This window comes from Siphateles boraxobius, unplaced genomic scaffold (genome assembly GCF_051911475.1).
Source record: "Siphateles boraxobius isolate OS27281-9 unplaced genomic scaffold, OSU_SipBor_1 22, whole genome shotgun sequence".
Taxonomy (NCBI): Eukaryota; Metazoa; Chordata; class Actinopteri; order Cypriniformes; family Leuciscidae; genus Siphateles; species Siphateles boraxobius.
Window position 1 is genome coordinate 15667200 of NW_027508833.1, and position 20130 is coordinate 15687329.

A 20130-nucleotide genomic window follows, 5' to 3' on the forward strand; every position below is an offset into this window, starting at 1 on the left:
TGTGAAATTGAACACAGTATTGCCTATGTTGTTTTCAATAAAAAAAGATGTGCACAAAGAAAGCAATCCACTTTTTTCATGTTGATAAGAGCATTAAAATGAGAAAAAATAATGAACAAAGAGAAATCAAGAGAAATTTAGAATAGATAAAAATGTGCGATTAATCGCGAGTTAACTATGACATTAATGCGATTAATCGCGATTAAATATTTTAATCGTTTGACAGCACTAATATATATATATACACAGATATATATATATAGATTTTTTATGTTTTTAAAAGAAGTCTCTTCTGCTCACTAAGAGAAATTAAAAATACAAAAAACCCCAGTAATATTGTTAAATATTATGGCAATTTAAAATGACTGTATTCTATTTTAATACATTTTAAAATGTAATCTATTCCTGTGATCAAAGCTACATTTTCAGCATCATTACTCCAGTCCTCAGTATCACATGATCCTTCAGAAATCATTCTAATATGCTGATTTGATGCTCACAAAACATTCATTATTATTATAAATTTTGAAAACAGTACTGTACATTTTTTCAGGATTCTTTGATGAATAGAATAGCATTTATTTGAGATAGAATGAAATGACTTTACTGTAACTTTTGATCAATTTAAAAGTATCAAAATTAAAAGTTGATTTACTTTATTTATTTAGCCCAAAAAATAAAATAAAAATTCTTACTGACTCCAAAGTCCAAATTTTGAACGGTAGTGTTTAATGTTACAAAAGCTTTTTATTTCAGATAAATGCTGTTCTTTTGAACTTTCTATTCATCAAAGAATCCTGAAATAAAAATGTAAATAACTGTTTCCAACATTAATAATAATGAGAAATGTTTATTGAGCATCAAATCATCATTTTAGAATGATTCCTGAAGGATTATGTGACTGAAGACTGGAGTAATGACGCTGAAAATTCACCTTTGATCACAGGAATAAATTACACTTTACTAATCACGTAGAAAACAGCTGTTTTAAATTGTAATAATATTTCACAATATGACTGTTTTTTTTTTAATCAATAAATGATGAGCGGAGACTTCTTTTAAAAACATAAAAAATCGTACCAATCCAAAACTTTTGATTGGTTATGTGTGTGTGTGTGTGTGTGTGTGTGTGTGTGTGTGTGTGCGTGTGTGTATGTATGTATGTATGTATGTATGTATGTATGTATGTATGTATGTATGTATGTATGTATGTATATATATATATATATATATATATATATATATATATAAAAAAAAAATAATGGTTGAGCAACTCTTGTTATGTCCAGCCCAGTTAGACTTTTCAAATGAACAGTTAAAAACCACTAGTGGTGCAGTAATCACACTTATCTGTAACATGTTGCTAGGAAAATATTAACATAAATAACAGTTATATAATATTGTTGCTAAAATATTTGTGTACCTTCTTCCTTTTCCTCTGTTTAACCTTACTGCTGCCATCTTGGTTTGGCCCACCGTTGCCCTGGGCCATGGAGTGCATCTTTCCCTGGTGTCCCGCCGTCAGAGGGCCGCTTGGAGTGGACGGAGGGGTGTTTTCTGGAGAGTCCGATTCCTTTTTGGTGCTTGCAGCCTTAAATTAGACCAGAAAAATCACTATGTACGTGAACATCAATTTTTTTTTCTAATTCTTTTTCTAAGAGTGACGTTAGACTACTGCAACTCATATAAGGATGACAATGTGCTCAACCTTCTCACAACACACTCCTTTTAGGCAACACAAAAGTAACAATGACATATAAAAGGTCACGGTTACAAAACATTTCAACACAACCCTGAAAAATATCACCTGCGGTCTTACGACACGTCTCAGCCCTATCGTTCACAGGGTCATTCTGTCACTCTCGCCACATGGGAACACCATCGACCCCCAAGGTTTAGGAGAAAAACAATGCTGGAATTCAGGCTTAAAAAATACCATGTGCGCTTGCAGACCCGGAGTGGCCTTGGCCGAGTCCGAAAAAAGAGTGTTAGAGAGACAGATGAGGTTTTTGTGGTTACAGTAACAGAGAAGTCAATCCATGGAACGTAGCCCGCAGCTCAAAACCACCTTGGACAAACTTGGCGGCCCTACTTGGCGACAGGTCAAACCCACGGAGCGGGACAGTCTTGTTTGGTTTTCTTTTCCAATGGACAAGCGCTCGGAGAAAGCTGTTGAAACATCCCTACACATACATTTACGCCAGTAAAGCCACTTAAACTATTCTATAGACTCACCAAACTGCAACTAATCTGATAAAACCCATTTTAATCGTGGATTACAACATACCAATGCATTGGTAAAGAATATCACTTGCATGCAGCTTAAACCAAATAAAAAACACATTACTAGCTTTCCTCCTGAGAAGAACTAGAAAACAATGATTGACTGTCATTCTGTCATCATTTACTGTTACAAAAAAAAGATGTTTTGAAAAATGTTCTTGGTGGTCTTTACTTTTATTGCACATTTATGGTTCTTTTGCGATTTTAGCAGCTTTACAACATCCGCTCCAATTCACTTTCATTGTTTTCTGCAAAACTTCTCCTCCACAAAAGAAAGTCACAAAGGTTTTGAACGTCATGAGGGCGGGTACATCTTCATTTTTGGAGGGAACTGAACCTTAATCAACAGCTTATAATTTCCTAATATCATTCACTAACAACAGTATTATTTTAATATTATGTATACTATTATATTATTTAGAGAAAAAAATATTTTTATATTTTCAGTTTTCTTTTTAATGTTATTTTATATTTTGATAATTGTGTTGTCATTTTTATTAGTTTTTGCTTTTTATATATTAATATTTAGCTTTAATTTATTTTCATTTAATTTCAGTTTAGTTTTAGTCATTTTAGTATTAAAACTTATTTCAGTTAGTTGCCAACCCAACATTTCTCATTTTCATTTAGAAAGTGTTTTAATTATCATTTAAAATAAAGGTTTCATCTAATATTTATATCTGATTTTATTTCAGATTTATTTCAAATAAAAAAAAATATTTTTTAAGGATTTAATTTGTTAACAATAACAACAGTCAACTCAAGTCAAGTCACCTTAATTTATATAGTGCTTTTTACAATATGGACTGTTTCAAAGCAGCTTTACAGTGATAATAGGAAATTAAAGTAACAGAGATTGTTTTGGCTTTACAGCAGCTCTAGAATAAAGTTATTGTCCAGCTAAATAAAGTTTTTTATTGATTCACTTCCATCGCACCGATCATTAGTTATTAACTTAGGGGCCGCTTACATGACACTGCTAACAGAAACCCCTTAATGCGATTAGGCCATTCATTTGCACAAAACGCAAACCATGAAATAGGTTCCAAGTTACAATCCTTGAAAAATGTATAATACTGAATTTTTTTATTGCTTCCGCGTAGCTACGTGAACGTCCTGGTTGCGTATGCAACCCACCGTTCCCTGAAGGAGGGAACGGAGGACATAGTTGACGTCGACTGAATGGGGATCGCGTCAGAGAGCCTATCATCTTCGAGTACTATTGAATGAGCCAATGTAATTGGCGTGCGTGATTCGCATCACACACTCCGCCCCCACGGCGCGGGAATAAATACGGAAGTGGATGCACGCACTAGTTGCTTTTTCGCTGAGGAGCAGAGCGTAACCCGGAGTCAGCGGTGGTCCAGCGGTTGTGGCAAGGGTCCTCCGTTCCCTCCTTCAGGGAACGGTGGGTTGCATACGCAACCAGGACGTTCCCTTTCAGTCGATAACGTCGGACGTAGTCGACGCCGACTGAATGGGGATAACCTTTGAAAGCAACACTAAAGCTGCCACCTTCCAGTGCAAGGAAGGACAGGGCTTAGGCCAGGGAAGTTACTGCTGTTCCTACAGGTTCACTGGGAAAGCGTTCCCGTACATTGGAAGGAAGGGACGCTGCGGAAGCACATCCTACCCGAAGGGAGGTAAATGTGGAAAATACACATATGAACTGGGTGGATGACCGGGCAGTATAACATATGGAATAACACTGGGGTGGCTCCAGCCTAAGATGGGGAGAGACTCACCGGACAGTGGGGGCAGAGAGACTCTGCCGAAGGAAGGCACGGGCTCGCCGTTGGGAGCCGTATCGTGGAAGAATACACATATGGGGTCGCCGTAGGGACTGCAACATTTGGACCCAGCCTAACACAGGTTCCACACTGCTTACAAGTGGTAGGCCTAACGCCAGACGTTACGCACGTCCGACGTTGGAGGGGTGTGGAGGAACTCAACAGGGTTCAATTTTAAGGGAACTCAACTGGAGTAGAAAGGCGCACGTATCCAGTCCATAGGAGGGGAATGGTGCAGCAAGCCGACACTTGAACCGGGCTCACGGTGAAACTGGCTTCATGAGAAGGGAGCCCACGGGAAGCAGCGGTTCAACTAGGTGTCGTCCAACCCCCAACTCTAGAATCTGTTTAGCAAAGCATATCGTCAACGCCTAAGCGGAGCACTTTACACTCATCATAGAGGAGCTCAACACCTAAGTGGACATGTTTCATCTCGGAATTTTTACCAAAATGAAAGCAAGCACTAAGTGGCCAACTTTGCTTGGAAACAGCCTTCCCTCTCTGCTGAATTCATAACAGATATTTTGTAGAGCTGGTCTGAGGTCTATGGCTTGCGTTCTGTACACATCTAACCGCTATAAGCGAACGGACAGAGAAAGCCAGGGCTGGATCTGCCTCCTCCGGGCAGTGCTTGCAGGCTCACCACCTGCTCCTATTACGGGAGAGGTAGGAACCTTGGGCACAATCCGAGCCGGGGTCTCAGCTTGTGAGAGTTAAGGCTGATTTATACTTCTGCGTCGGACATACGCCGGAGCCTCTACGACGTAGACTATGCATTGGTTTTAATTTATACTTCTGCGTCGTTATCCGGTTTGACGCACGCAGAGGTAGCATGTGAAACCTGAGGGAGCGGTTTGAGCAGACCAATCATAGCGCTTGCGTCCGCGTAGAATTGACGCGTTGTTACATTTTTGGAGAGGTGCACGTCAGGGTACGCAGAAGGGTACGCGCGCTACGCACAGCCTACGGCGTAGCTACGGCGTAAGTTCGATGCAGACGTATAAATTGTGCTTTAGCCGGCCCGAACTCCAGGCACAATACGTTGACCGAAAGCGAGCAAGTCCCTACCCTCTAGTAGAGACCGTGCGAGCAGGAGAACTGATATAACAGAATTTTTAACTCACTGCCTGCAGTGGCTCAGGGGCGGATCCATGCAGTGCAGTTGCACCAGAGATAAGGCCAGAGAGGATAAAGAGGGACGCAAGGATTTACATTACCTTGCTCCTCAGGAACCTGACGATCAGGACGTGCTTCTCCATACTTCTGCATCACGATGAGCGTCGTTTAAACACCGAGGCAACATCATTTTGAGGGTGAAGGAAAACAGCCTACTTCAACCCATCTTGCAGGAAAGAGAGCACTGAAGTGATCAAAAGCTTTCAGGATCTCCTCTGGAGAGAAGACGCACTCAACGACTAGTCTCCACTTCTAAAGGCGTATGCACGTTACCCATTTCTAGGGTGTGCTCGCAGAAGTGATGGTAACTATCACATGTCCCTGTGATAGCCACCTGAACCTCCGCGTTCAGATGTAAGACCACCCGGAATCTCCAGGGGTAGAACGCGGGTGCCATCGTGCCCCGTCCCTGAAAAAGTGTTCAGGGGAAGTCAGGAAGGCTGTCGATGGGAATCAGGTCTAGTTGGGCCAATAAGGGGCAAATATGAAAACCTGCTCTCTCATGACTTGGCACCGTAGGTGCAAGCGACGGGCGCAAAAAGACAGGAGCATTGCTCAACACAACATGTGAAGATCACTAAGCTTCAGGAGCATTTTCTGCTCAGCACTTGAGTGTGATAAGTTCACTGAGCTTCAGGAGCATTTCTGCTCAACACCTGAGTGTGATAAACTCACTGAGCTACAGGAGCATTTCTGCTCAACACTTGAGTGCGAAGAACTTCACTGAGTAACAGGAGCAATTCTGCTCAACACTGAGTGTGAAAGGATTCACTGAGCTTCAGGAGCATTCTCCGCTCAACACCTGAGTGTGATGAATTCACTGAGCTACAGGAGCATTGCTGCTCAACTGCGTTTCGGGAGCATTTCTGCTCAACATGACGTGTGAAGAATTCACTGACTTGAGCAGGCGCCAGACGACCCTGAGTCGCAGTCGCTTTTAGGAGGCTCACTGGGGAAACGCATTTCTGCAGGGCCCCTGGGGCAGCTGTGAGCTAGTGTCTGACCAATGATAGTCCACTCGGACAACACTGGCAAAGAGACGAAACCAGAGAGGCAACTGGGCGGCTCCGGAGTGGTCATGACCCAGCTGGACCCCAGGGGATGGAGTCTCCACTCACCCTGGCTCTAACTGTCGTGAGGCTCGTCGGCGGCACGACTGAGTAGAGCGGAAATAGTGGAACAAAGCGTCCTCAGAAGCTTCAGACTCCAAGGACGAGGTGACGGGTGAGTCGTGACATGCGAGGGAAGCTTAAGCAACGGTCGCAATGTCCAACAACTCAAGGCACATATGCCCGTGTAGTCGAGGGTCGCCAAGGCCCCCGTTAAAACACGCCCTTTATACATGACCCCTCAGTTGAAGAGGGTTTGGCAGCAGACTGGGATGACTATAGTCACACAGGGTGAGCTGCTCTTCCACGGTCACCTCAGGACTCGATCATGAAGCTAGCGCTGAAGCGGTCATATATGGAGGAAGCCAATGGCTGCATCTACCATATACCCCAGGAGCCTCTGAAAGTTCTTTCAGTGGGACCCTTTCTCACTTCAAACACCAGCTGAACACATTTTCATTGGAAAGACGTGTTAGACCGAGTCCATCTCCAAAACTGAAAAAGAGATGCTCAGCCCTTGGACGAGATTACTCTCTGCCAGTTGACCTGAAGACCCAGACTCGAAGGGAAGGACTCTGTACTGATACTCCAACCCTCACACGCAACACACAGGATGGCCTGCGGTGCGGAAGGTAGAGATGTGAAGCACATGTCTTTCAGGTCAGAGCAGCAGACCAATCTTGGACCAAGATGGTCACGACCCACCACCTAGTAGGATGAAGAACGAGTTTACAACTGGCCTTCGTACCGGCTGGAAGAGCGGCTAAAATAAGCACGCACAAGTCAGGAGCACTGCTCAACACTCAGTGTGATGAATATCACTGAATCTTCAGGAGCACGTCTGCTCAACACCTAATGTGATGATTATCACTGACTTGAGCGGGATAGCCGAGCCTGAGGTGGGGCAGCAAAGTAGAGAGAGTGGTGTTAGTGTGCTGTGCAACACTTACCTGTCTCCACTAGCGGCAGGGGGCACGTGAGAAGGTGGATGACCGGGTCCTCGAACGCACCAAGCTGCCTGCTGGCGACCAAGGGGGAGCTGAGGGGTGTAAGGCTATACAGGGTCACACCCGCCAGACTGGCCCTCTTGGGACCCAGGAACAGATGAAATTGCTCTCTCTTTGAAGTGTGGGTTGCTCTGCTTTTTTTGGGGGGGGGGGGGGGGGGGGGGGGTGGGGGGAGCCAGCTGCGGAACAGACGCACACACACAAACAAAGACTCTACCCGGCCCTCACCCGGGGGGAGGGAGTGATCGTGCCAGCTCCAAGAGCATCTCATCCATCCCTGGTCGGCCCGCTCCGGAATGCTTTCGCTGTCACTTGCCACCTAGTTTGGCAGCGCCTGGAGCGGGCTGGCCGTCTCTACTGCGGCCGGCTCTAAGGTGGACATCTCCAGACCGATCACGCACGCTACGACACACGTGCCCCGGAGGGCGAGGTCGGATGCAGTGCGGTGCTCACCTATGAGCGCACGGTCTGGATTACCCTCGTGCATGCCATGGGTGCCCTGGCCTGACAGACCTGAAGCAACGCCAAGGCACGCAAGTGGAAGCGACTTGCCCACAGGCTTTGTAAGCTCTGCCCGTCGGAACGGACGAAAACTCACAGGCCTTAGGGGGAGACGAGGATCCCCCCAAAAGGCAGCGGCCGCCGGACACAGGTGCACCTGTGTCGACAGACCGCTCCAATGGAGGGACACCTCGCAACCCTTCACCGTTCCTCCATCAAGAGTAGGGAGGGGGAAAAGCTATTCAGGCAGTTTATGGCAGAGAAATATGCTGTTCACCACCTGATAAGCTCTCCATGCATTTCTGGAAAGAAAGGCACTGGGGCGGCGAGCTGAGAACCAGCGCGGCCCGCCCCAAGATACCAAACTCCAGATTCCAACCGAGACTGAACGGGACACGGTGGAGGTTCCACTCGAGCCCGGCAGCCTCGGCGGCCCGTTTCAGCATACCTGACATTTCTGGATCTGGCTTGGGCAACGTTATACTGCCAGAGGGAGACAACACAGCCAAGTTGTCATTTCCAGAGGCCAGCTCACCCTCCGATGCTGCCATCGACATCTTATCCTCAGGGAGAACCCCCATTGAAACAGCTGATCAGTCCATTACAGAGGGACCAGTATGCTCAACAGAAATTCCATCGGCTGCGGTGTGATGGAGGAGTGAGGAGCCCACAGGGAATGGTTACCGGGCGAGACATCTTTCACTATCCTCCGATCACCCATCCCACACGGCACCAGGGGGTGGGGCATGGTAATGGGGACTCGCACTTCGCGGACGAAGGCGAGTCTCGATCTCAACACCGCGACAGTCATATTCCCGCAATCAGAACATGAACCGTCCACAAAAGCTGCCTCAGCATGCTGAGCATATAAGCACATATGCATACATATTTATATACAAATAAACATACAGCCCAAACATGTGATGCAACAATTGTGACCATCAGAGAGGAAAAGGGAACGATCGCATCCAGAAACGGACAGGTGGAATGACATCTTGAAAAAGACGCAAACGCACCCGTGTTGCTCTTTCAGAAAATAGGACCGTCACCAGTGCCGGAGCACACAGGGGAATGACCGTGGCAACAGTGAACAGAGAACTGAAACAGTGAAGCACTCACTTTTCCGCCCTCTAACCAGCCGTCAACACGCACAAACATGTAGAAATTTGTTGCTGTTAAAACAGCAGTTGAGAGCTCAAAGCTCGAGATCACCGCTGCACTCGCGCTGTAGACACCAGCACTGGGAGAGTCTTCCTGTAGAACACTGACACACTGGCTCGTTGTAAACAACAGCACTCTCAGAGACATCAAACGATCGGCTCCGAAGCGAAAGGCAACTAGTGCGTGCATCCACTTCCGTATTTATACCGGCGCCGCGGGGGCGGAGTGTGTGATGCGAATCACGCATGCCAATTACATTGGCTCGTTCAATAGTACTCGAAGATGATAGGCTCTCTGACGCGATCCCCATTCAGTCGACGTCGACTACGTCCGACGTTATCAACTGAAAGGGAACCGGAATTATCCCGACAAGATTTTATCTGTACAGAGGTAAAGGGAGGGGAAGGAGGCCTTCAACAGTGGAGAGACTAGTTGACACTTCAGGACTGCGTTGTTGTCGTGTCCAGGCGCAGGTGCTTCATCAGATCTATGACTAACAAAGAGTAAACTAAAAATGGTTTTGTGTACCTCAGAGGAGGAGTTGCAGTACTGGATGAAAGTTGCTGATATGGCTTGTTGAAATGGATCACCCATTTTGGGAGTCATATCTTGTTTAACCAACAGGGCAAGGTCGACAACCTAAAATATAAAAAAAAATGAGCTTATGAGCAATGTCACTTGATATGAAAAACAAGATGATTATATTTTTTCCCAGGAAACATCATATTAAAAAAATCAAAGCACTGGAACGCTTCAAAAGAGGTTATTTTCAAGGGTTTCATTTCATGTTGGATTTCTGGGTTTATTGCATTAGAAACAGAGATGGACTGAAAGTAAAGTTCCAATTTAGCAAATGTTAGAGTGATTTTTCTGAAATGAGACAGTTTTAGTTTATCTGAGATACAATGTGATTTTGTGCTCCATGCTGGGCTGGAAGAAAAAAACAGTGTGATGGCAGCTCACCTGGGCCACTGTCTCGTAGGCCAGATATGACAGGATCTCCATGGACATGGCGTTGGGCTTCACATCCAGACTGCTGCAGTCCAGCCACTCACGAAATTTTGAGGCCTTTTTAGCTAAACAGAGCAAATCATTTGAATCATTTTGAGTGAAAACATGCATAGATCCTAAAGGGACATGGTGGTGGAAAAAAAATCTGAGATGGGAGGAAATATAAGTCAATGCTTTTGCTCGCGAAACCTTTGTGTTACCCCGAGAAACTTTGCGTTCCCTCTCAAAACCTTTGTATTCGCCCAAGAAACTTTGCGTTCGTTTGCGAAACCTTTGTCTTTCCCAAGAAAATTTGCGTTTGCTCGCTGTAGCAATGTTCAGGGAAGAAGGAGGGGGGAACCGGCGAACAATCAAAGAAACTTTATTTAAAATAAAACAAACAAACCAAAATACCGCCAGCAGCCCCTCGCAGACGACTGCTGGCTACCGAAAATAAACATAACGAACTGCCAGCAGCCCCTCGCGGACGACTGCTGGCTAAAATAAAATACGAATACAAAAACCAAACACAACTAAAATACAGGCCTGTTCCTCTCTCGATCATCAACGTCGTCGCTCCTCCTTTATGCTTCCGCTCCTCCATGAGAGATGCGAGACCGGTGTGCTTCACAGGTGTTGCTCATTAGCAATCGCACAACCGGCCTCGCGCCGTTCTCTCACGTCCCTCGGGCGTCCTGTTCGCCTGACTTGCGAAACCTTAGCATTCCACCCAACTTTGCATTCGCTCATGAAACATTTGTGTTCCCCCGAGAAACTTTGCGTTCGTTTAAGAAACCTTTGCGTTTCCCCAAGTAACTGCGTTCACTCACGAAATTTCTCTTTGATACCAATCTTTCATTTGAAAGCCATGTTTCTAGCATCTGTAAAACCACATTCTTCCATCTTAAAAATATATCTAAATTACGACATATGATTTCAATGAAAAATGCGGAACAATTAGTTAATGCGTTCATGACCTCAAGGCTAGATTATTGTAATGCTCTGTAGCGTCTGGACCAATCACACACACAAATTATTCATTATATTTAATGAATAGTCCGGCAAACTCACTCTCCCAACCAATGTTCCCTCTAATTTTTTTTCTTGCTGAGCAAAACTTTTTTCTATTGGGCGGACATATTTTGCCACCTGAGCAAAAATATTCTTTATACCTGACCTGTACAGCATACGTAGAAACACAATGGTTTCAACATTCAGTTGTAACTTTTAACTTGAATGTGGCATTTCTATTTTATTTGACCCTTGATGTAACTTATTGGTATTAAGTCATAATTTTGAAAAACAAGCAGTTAATTAAGAAGTCACTAAATGAAGCACATTTTAGGTTACCTGATATTTTTTTCACAGTGCTGTTAACTGTACAGTCTTTACCAAGAAATCCTATGAAAAATAATTTACAAAATCTTCTGCAGGACAGTTCAATTCTTTACAATAATAGAATATAGTATGAAAGAAAAGTAAGCTGTTACACTGAGATGGTTTGGGAAAAACAAAGTGTTTTTGTACAGTCAATTAATTGTGTACAGGAAGCATTAAACCATCAAAGTTAAATGATTGTTTATTTCTTATGAATTTCCAATATTTTCTTTAGCAGGGGGTTTAAAAGTTTTTAATGGCAATGAGCCCGTGAGATTCTTTATTTAGGCTTATAATATAATAAAATATAGGCCTAATATAATATTAAAAATACGAATTGAAGTATTTGAAGTGATATAATATATCAGTTTAAATGCTTCAATTTGTCCATGCCTGAACCCCCCCCCCCCCCCCCCACGCCACCCCCACAAAAACATAGATTTAAACTAATGATAGCCTATCTTGAATTTGCACGCGGGTTGGTGTGTAATTGTTACCGTTAATCGTTAACGTTAATCCTATATATTCTATATATATAACCACTTGAGAAATGTATAAACATGTATCTACTTTTCCTTCTGATGTAGTTTTGGCCTATGTTTTCTTGTAAACTCTAATGGGTTAATGTTTCAGACTTTGCATACTATGGTTAGCCAACATCATATGTGTGGCATATTTGGTCTCCATAATGTACATGATATGTCGATAACAACAACATATTATTATTACAAGAATCTTTCATAGTTTCTTCATCGGCTACCAGCCCTCCAGCGTGCACATGCTAGAAGTTTTCTAAGGACCACCAAGCTTGTGCCAGGCTGCAACTGGTTCTCTCTCATCAAACCAACATCAGCAAAGATCAACTGGAGCCTCAACAAATTGCATCAGGACAGTTTAATTCAAATGGGCGAGACATGTTAGTATCAAACTTAGTCTCATTACTTGATACATTAAGTATCCTTAAACCTTTTAAAGGACGTGTTAGAACTAAACTGATGGTTTGCTCAAGGCTGTTGACCTGCTGAATTTCAAACAATGCTATAAATTCTTGCTTTCCTGTATTCTTCTTTAGCTCTCTTTCCCTTGGTAAACTGTATGCATGTATGTATGTGTATGTTAGGGTAGTTTAAATGTTTAGTCTAGTTAATAAAGTCTTGTTCATATCACACGTAAAGTTGTCCGTGTCTCAAGCTCATATCTGGAAGTCAATAATCATATCGATCTTGACTACTTGCTCCTAGTAGTACTTAGTAAGAAAGACATTTCCCATGCCCCGGGAATGTACATTTCTATTAATTAATTAATAACCAATATTGATGGTTTACAGGTACCCCTTTTCCACCAAAGCATTTTGAGAGCCGGTTCGGAGCCGGTGCCTGCGCGCGAACCAGTTCTTTGTGTTTCGACAGCCAAAGAACCGGTTCTCGGCCAGGAAAACAGGTTCCAAAGCGGCACCAACTCTTTGCTGGACTAGAACCGTTCTTTTACCACGTCATGCTTACGTCAGGGGCTGGGGGCGGGTTTAGATGTGTTCTAAACATCTTTTCTGACCATAATATAGAATCGCAAAGCCAGGAGAAACATTTGCAGAAACACGATGTAGTCCGCCATTGTAATTGTTATGCTTGAAGTTGGCGCAAGCGTTTTTAGTTTTTTTTTTATTGAAAACATTATGTAGGCAAAGAAGAAAACAGTCACAATATAGAACAAATAAATGGAAAGAAAAAAAAGACACAAGACAGGGGTACATAACTAATCAGAAAAGATTACATATCAAAGGAAAAGGTTAAAAGACTTACATATTTCAATTGTTTTAAAGCCTTCTTGGTTCGCGAGTTAGAGATAATCCCAAAGTAATGTACTTGCAAGCGTTTCTAGCTAAGATGTATGGCGACATACACAGTGACGTAACGACGTTGTTCGCTGGGCGCTCTAGTCAGTGGAAAAACAAACAGGTCCTGAGAAGGTTTGCAAGTTGAACCAACTCCGAACCAACTTTGAACCAGCACCAGTTCCGAACCAGTTCTTTTTTGGTGGAAAAGGGGTAAGGATGAACTGAGTAATTGGTTGTAATGTTAATGTAGCTACATCAAGTTAATCCGATTAACTGACCCAAATATTCATAATCTATTATAACAAGTTATGATTGGTTATTAATATTTCATAGAGCTAATTCGCTACAGCTCTTATGGGTGGTTGCCCTGCACGCTTAATAAACAAAGACCAGTTGGTCCAAAACGCAGCAGCAAGGGTTCTTAGCAGAACCAGGAAGTATGACCGCATTAGCCCCGTTCTGTCAACACTGCATTGGCTTTTTATGGATTTATTTAATTTATCATATATATTTTAAAATATTGCTGACTACTTACAAAGCACAAAATGGTTTAGCTCCCCAGTACTTGAGCGAACTCTTAATGCATTATAGTCCTTCACGTCTATTGCGATCTCAAAATTCTGGCCAGTTGATAATACCTAGAATATCAAATTTGACTGCTGCCAGTAGATCCTTTTCCTATTTAGCACCAAAATTTGGAACAATCCTCCAAACATTGTCCGGGAAGCAGACACACTCTGTCAGTTCAAATCTAGACTAAAAACACATCTCTTTGGCTTAGCATACACATAACACATTATAGACTTCTATAATTCGATGTAAGGCTGCATAGTTTAGATCAGCCGGAACCGGGTACACTTCCTATAACACCTGATGTACTTGTTACATCATAAGTAGAATGACATCTACGCTAATGTTAGTCTTTCTGTTTATTCCGAGGCTTACTGAAGTCACCCGGATCCGGGCTGTATCCAGATCAGATGGTGAACCTGCGCCTGGACCCATCCACAACGCATCCCTGAAGTGCCAGCTTCATCAGCCCTGTGAAGGCCTCATCGACACAACAGCCATCGTCACTGATCCTCAACAAACTCGTCTCCATACTGGCGTGATGACTCCGACTTCCAACCAGATGGAACAACTGGATAAACATTCTGAATGTTCTGATCTAATCTGACTTCTGACCTGTAATGTTGCCTGAATCATAATCATACACTGTTCGTTCATTGGCCAGAGGAGAACTGGCCTCCGACTGAGCCTGGTTTCTCCCAAGTTTTGTTTCTCCATTCTGTCACCTGATGGAGTTTCGGTTCCTTGCCACTGTTGCCTTGGCTTTTGGCTTGCTTAGTTGGGGACATTTAATATTTAACAATATTGCTGATCTGCCTTACTTAAGGTGGACGATGGCGCCATTTTCTTGATACAATCTTTATTGTAAAAAGCGCTATATAAATAAAGGTGACTTGACGAAACCTTTGCGTTACCCCAAAAAACTTTGCGTTCGGTCATAAAACCTTTGCGTTACCCCGAGAAACTTTGTGTTGGTTCACAAAATATTTGCGTTCCCCCCAACTTTGCGCTCGCTCACAAAACCTTTGTGTTCCTCCTAACTTCGCGTTCGCCCTTTGTGTTCTTCCCAACTTTGTGTTCGCTCATGAAACCTTTGCGTTCGCTCACGTAACCTTTGTGTTCCTCCTAACTTTGCGTTCGCTCATGAAACCTTTGTGTTCCTCCTAACTTTGTGTTCGATCATGAAACCTTTGTGTTCGCTCACGAAACCTTTGTGTTCCTCCTAACTTTGCGTTCATTCACAAAACCTTTGTGTTCCTCCTAACTTTGGTTTCGCCCACGAAACCTTTGCATTCCTCCCAACTTTGCGTTCACTCGCAAAAACTTTGCGTTCACTCACGAAACATTTGTGTTCCTCCCAACTTTGCGTTCGCTCATGAAACCTTTGCGTTCCCCCGAGAAACTTTGCGTTTGTTGGTGAAACATTTGCATTCCCCCTAGAAACTTTGCGTTTGCTCGAAAAACTTTTTCGTTCCCCCGAGAAACTTTGAGTTCACTCACGAAACATTTGTGTTCCTCCCAACTTTGCGTTCACTCACAAAACATTTGTGTTCCTCCCAACTTTGCGTTCGCTCATGAAACCTTTGCGTTCCCCCGAAGAAACTTTGCGTTTGGTGGTGAAACATTTGCGCTCCCCCGTGAAACTTTGAGTTAGCTCACGAAACATTTGTGTTCCTCCCAAGGTTTTGCACGCAAAACCTTTGTGTTCTCGCTGAGAAACTTTGCGTTCCCTCACAAAACCTTTGCGTTCCCCCGAGAAATATTTTTGAGGTCTTTGCGAGCAAATGCAAAGTTTCTCGGGGGAACTCAAAACATTTGCGAGAGAACGCAGAAACAGACAAATAATGTTTCCTCTATCTCATTTTTTTTTCCTTCACCATGTCCCTTTAGGGGCTCCGTAAAAACATGATGTACCAAAGTGAGGAAATAACAATCAGTTTGTCCTAAGAGCAACTATATTCGTAGTACACAATGGCAAGATTAATTATGAATTTTTTCCAAAATGTGCAGTACAGAACTTGAGATGATATAACCTACTAAGCAATACACTTGACTTTACAAGAAAAAAAAACACCACAAAAATCAACGATTTCTTAATTTGACTCATTATTTGTTCAGACTCACAAGACATTTTATCATAAAACTGGATTAAAATGCAAAATGTTTTATTTGTGAATGAAGAATGCCAATTGCTGAATGAAACATACACACAATGTGACAATCTAGCTTACTCGCATAATATTTTGAAAGGTTCAGCACTGCATATCGAATTCTTTTTCTGCATACTATAACTAAAAACAGCCGACAGAATATGGTGTAAACTGCAGAGTTTACATAAGAACAATAAGTAATTAATTACAAACATATCCTATTAAACCAAAAAACACTTTGTTGTGTTTACTCAGCATCAGTGTTATGTAACAGGGTTATTCAGGCACATTTACTGCGCTGTTGTCCCAACCTGCAGCTCAATGCCAGTAAGACATCACAGCTACTGGAGCGGCACAAAGCCAGTGAACATGTTATTAGTGTTGAAATGTGGCCTTCAGAAGCCAGTAGTGGTGTGTTCACAATCCCACAGCTGCGTTCTTACAAGCCCTCAGGCGCACAACTGCCAACCGAACAACTCATCGGTGACAATATCTGGAGTGATCTGCTTTACATTGATGCTACAAACCATACCTGACCTGCACATGGAGCAACAAAACGGACGCTTTCATGTAGTAAACCCCAGAGAAAAGAATTCTTGTAGCTCTAACACTATAACATGTCACTAGCAACGCCAATGTCATGGGTTCGATCCCCAGGTAATGCATTAACTGATAAAATATGTCCCTTCAATGCAAAGTAATTCACTCTGGAAACGCAAAGATGAAATGAAAACAATCGTGTACAGTATGTGAATGATTACTCACAGAAACTCAGCTGTCGACTTTCACAGAAATCACTGTACAGACTGGAATCCATGTTTCTTGTCATCTTCTCAATTCTCTGTATAAAAAATGAAAAGAAGAATATTAACTATTTTCGTGTGCCAACATCATGAAACAAAGGTCAAGAAATACACGTCTGTGCAAAACTTGCTGCCACTTTGCTAAGGTTTTCCTGTCTGTGATATTCTGGTTTCTAGAAAGTTTGGGGTCAGTAAGATTTTTTTGAAAAAAAAAAAGTATTTTGTACTTACCAAAACTTTTGTACTTTTTTTGTAATTACCAAAACTTTTTTACTTACCAAGACTTTCATTTATTTGATTAAAAACAGTAATATTGTGAAATATTATTACAATTTAAAATAACTTTTTTTTGTGTGGATACATCTTAAAGTGTATTTTACTCCTTTGATGCAAAGCTGAATTTTCAGCATCATTACTCCAGTTTTCAGTGTCACATGATCCTTCAGAAATCATTCTAATATGCTGATTTGCTGCTCAAGAAACATTTATTATTATTATCAATATTGAAAACATTTTTTCAGGAATATTTAATGAATAGAAATAAAATTCAAAATAATAGTTTATTTGCCACTTTTGATCAATTCATCCTAGCTGAATAAAAGTTAAAAATTTCTTTAAAAGATCACCCATTATAATGTTGGGTTAGGGATTTGCTGATAGCAATTTTTTGGATCCCATAATAATCTCTTCAATTAAGATATTGTGGAGCTCCTGTTTGATGTCATGGTTTAAACAAAAGTTTTATCAGCTACTCCAAGGATTAAATATCAATTTTATTTACGCTGCACAAGATAAAATGGCATAACATAAGAGAAGGACGGCCTCCGTAAACTTTAAGAGAGCCACACGCAGTAATGAACCCTCTTAATAGCAACCCAACAGGTTTCACTTGGATTTACAGCTGAGTGTGTTAAGTTGCAGGTCAGAACCTATAATTAGACATTTCCTCATCCTGGACCAATTTCATACCTTCACATAACAGTCAATTTGAGCTCTCTACCAGGCTGTGTGTCATAAAAAAAGCTTCAAGGTTTATGACCCCCCACCCGCCGCAAAGAATATGTTTTACAGTCTAGAGAGAGACTGGTAAGCGGGAAGCGTCAAGTTGGAGACTGAGGACAGTCTGACATGACGCTCGGGGCTCCGGGGCCTGATGTGAGGCAGCCTGGATTCGTTTTCAGGCCACCCAAACCAACCGGAGTCTTTTTATTTAGTTAGCTGGCAGTCATTGGAAATTCCATCTTTGAAAATACATATTAATGATGCCGAGCGCCTTCTCGTTACACAGCGCTGGAACTGTGATTTCTATTAGTGTCGTTAAGAGCCGAACGGAGGTCTCGTTTTGCAGCTCGCAGGGGGAATTCACAGCAGCCTTGGTGTCTGGGTCCCGCTCCAAATTGGGCCGCGAGCGATACGAGACTGGAGCCGCTGCACTTTTAAATAACTCTTGTCAACCGGGTCGGCCAGAGACAGGAGAAATGTTTTGACTGTGGCTTATTGACTGAAAAGAGCAGCGGGGGGATTCGATGTTTGAATACTATGTATAGCCGCTGATTAAATCAAAACGTTGACCCACCTGCTAATAGCCAAATTATACCCACAACTGACGCGGCGGCTGTATAGGAGGACGTTGGCAAATATTTGATTTGGCCCGCTCGCGACTTCATTTCATGCCAGTGTGGTCTGGATAAAGGGAATCTCAATTTGTAGCACTGCTAGTGATGAGATTTCCATAGGCTGAGGCCCAAGATATATTTTGGCTATCTAGTATATTTCAATGCGCGTCAACCCGCGCATCGGTAATTAACAGCCCGAGGCAGGCTATAATTAAATTTGTGGGGCATTTCATTCAGACGCATGGCTAAGTTTAGACGATCAAACATAAATGAATTTAAAGTGCCACTGTTTTTGCTCATAAAAGTATAAAGCTGCTTGAAAGAGAGTCAGTGAACTCTGTGTAGTCATACGCGCTGGTTTAAACAAACTGTGACAAATACTTTCAGGTTGAAGAGAACTGAATATGACACCTGATGCCACTCACAAAGAAAGCAAAGAGCAAACATTGCATGTTACCATAAAAAAAGAAAGAAACTTAAATGTTTGGGGTTTTTTTCAGAACCAATTGGAATTTAGATTAAATATATTATATATTAAAGGGGTGGTTGATTATGATTTCACTTTTCTAACTTTAGTTAGTGTGTAATATTGCTGTTTGACCATAAACAACATCTGCAAAGTTACAACATTCAAAGTTCAAAGCAAAGGGAGATATTTCATTTTAAAGAAATTGTTTTCAAGGACTACAACTACACAAGCTTCCTCCTTGGGTTAGTGACATCACAAATCTAAAATTTACATAAACCCTGTGCCGGGAACACGATTTATATATTATCAAGAATATGCTAATCAATGAATAGAAAATAACTACACATCAGCTACATAAATTCATCAAATAACCATTCAGAAATGTTGTCTACATGTTGTCACTTCTTCTTGAGTCTCTCCATCTATGTTTGACTCCGGTATAAACATAAAAGGCTAAAAGTTTTAGAAATTTTCAGTGTGTGTCTGTGTGAGGTAATCGAAGATGCTAACACACACAATATCTTGAAGCTCCGCCCTCTGTGCCGGGAGCAGCAGCTCATTTGCATTCAAAGGGACAGACACAAAAACGGTGCGTTTTTGCACACCCTCAAAAATTGACAATTTTAACATGCTATATAAAAATATCTGTTGGGTATTTTGAGCTAAAACTTCACATACACACTCTGGGGACATCAGAGATGTATTTTACATCTTGTGAAAAGGGCATTATACCACCCCTTTAAATATATTATTGTACAACAAATTTCAAATTTTCGGTTTAAGAATTATAATCTAAATATGGTAAAATCATTATTTATTATGACATGGTATATGGTAAAAAAAAAAAAAGTATTTTTTTTATAAGTAAAAAATGACATTGCTCGAAACAAACAAACAATAACAAATAAATAAATACTGGATCAAGTGAGCTAAATCACTTTCAAATTCAGAGGCATTGATTTATGATATATATTATATTTAATATAAGTATGACATGTAAGGTAAAAAATGGTCTTATAATAATTGCATTTATATAGTAAGTAAAAAACTTAGTAAATAAATAAATAAATAAATTAACAAACAAACAAATTAACCAACAAACATGTACAAAAAAGACATTCACTTTCAAAGCCAGGCACATTGTGAATTCATACAAAAAAAACCCCCAAAAATCACTCAAGTTAATTAAAGGACATGTTTTTAAAGAGAGAATAACATCAGATAGGCTATGCTTTTAAAAACATCTAGTTATTAACTAGTTTACTGATGACATTATTTTCCTTTAAATAAAAAA

The 20130-nt window shown here is 41.8% G+C and overlaps 1 protein-coding gene across 4 annotated transcripts in view; it reads right to left on the reverse strand.

Annotated features, from left to right (window-relative positions):
• The window catches only part of supt3h (SPT3 homolog, SAGA and STAGA complex component), a 144250-nt gene that overhangs the window by 22176 nt on the left and 101944 nt on the right, over window positions 1-20130 (reverse strand). For all 4 annotated transcript variants that reach the window (XM_077238745.1, XM_077238747.1, XM_077238746.1 and 1 more), the window contains 4 exons: window positions 16714-16789; window positions 9991-10103; window positions 9556-9666; window positions 1424-1591 (listed from right to left, as the gene is read on the reverse strand). In XM_077238745.1, the coding sequence (XP_077094860.1) occupies window positions 1424-1591; window positions 9556-9666; window positions 9991-10103; window positions 16714-16789 (468 nt within the window). The remainder of the gene's footprint in view (window positions 1-1423; window positions 1592-9555; window positions 9667-9990; window positions 10104-16713; window positions 16790-20130) is intronic.